This window comes from Cystoisospora suis (assembly GCF_002600585.1).
Source record: "Cystoisospora suis strain Wien I chromosome Unknown contig_3374, whole genome shotgun sequence".
Lineage (NCBI taxonomy): Eukaryota > Apicomplexa > Conoidasida > Eucoccidiorida > Sarcocystidae > Cystoisospora > Cystoisospora suis.
In genome coordinates, this window is record NW_027156169.1 from 1 (window position 1) to 588 (window position 588).

The following is a 588-nucleotide window of genomic DNA, read 5'->3' on the forward strand; positions in this document are numbered from 1 at the left end:
GTCAAAGCGCGGGCGTTACAGTAACAGTTGTCAGCACAACCGAGACAACACATGTCCCCCCCGCGACACCTCTACACTCGATGCAGACAAATGTGGCAAGATCAGACTCTCCGTCTTTTTTGAATGCAACGCGTGCCTAACTCGTGTTGTGTAGCCTTCGAAGCAACTAGTCCTAGTTTCATCAGGAAGAAGCAGAAAGAGAACGTGGACAGCGTGGCAGGCCCCAGCTGGCGCTGAAGCCGTAGAAAATGTTGCGAATCTTGGAGGAATAGACTGAAATCTGTGACGCATTCAATAGACTTACGGGGGGTATCTGGGCTGAAGTCACGAGATGTACCATCACACGGCACGCGATGCGAGGCCAACTTATAATAGTGTGTCCACTCCGAGGCAGGCCACCGCCCACTGCGCCTAAGCTCTTCATCCGGAGACGGCACCTTTTCCCCGGGTTGACCCTCGAACGCCTCATGTATTTCAGAGAAAGAAAGCGGGGAAGAGCGCTGAAGCTTGCCTGCTTTATCAGGTGAAGGCGAGAGCGGCCGTGCGCGGCACTTGTCAATTGCAGATTTTCCACTTCTCCCATCTCAA

General features: G+C 53.4%; 1 protein-coding gene across 1 annotated transcript; it reads right to left on the reverse strand.

Annotated features, from left to right (window-relative positions):
- Positions 1–58: 58 nt before the first annotated feature.
- On the reverse strand, positions 59–580 carry CSUI_006630 (uncharacterized protein; the record flags this gene model as incomplete). The annotated part of the gene is made up of 1 exon (XM_068066784.1): positions 59–580. A coding segment is annotated over one exon (477 nt), but the record flags the coding sequence as incomplete, so codon positions are not given.
- Between the last annotated feature and the right edge of the window lie 8 nt (positions 581–588).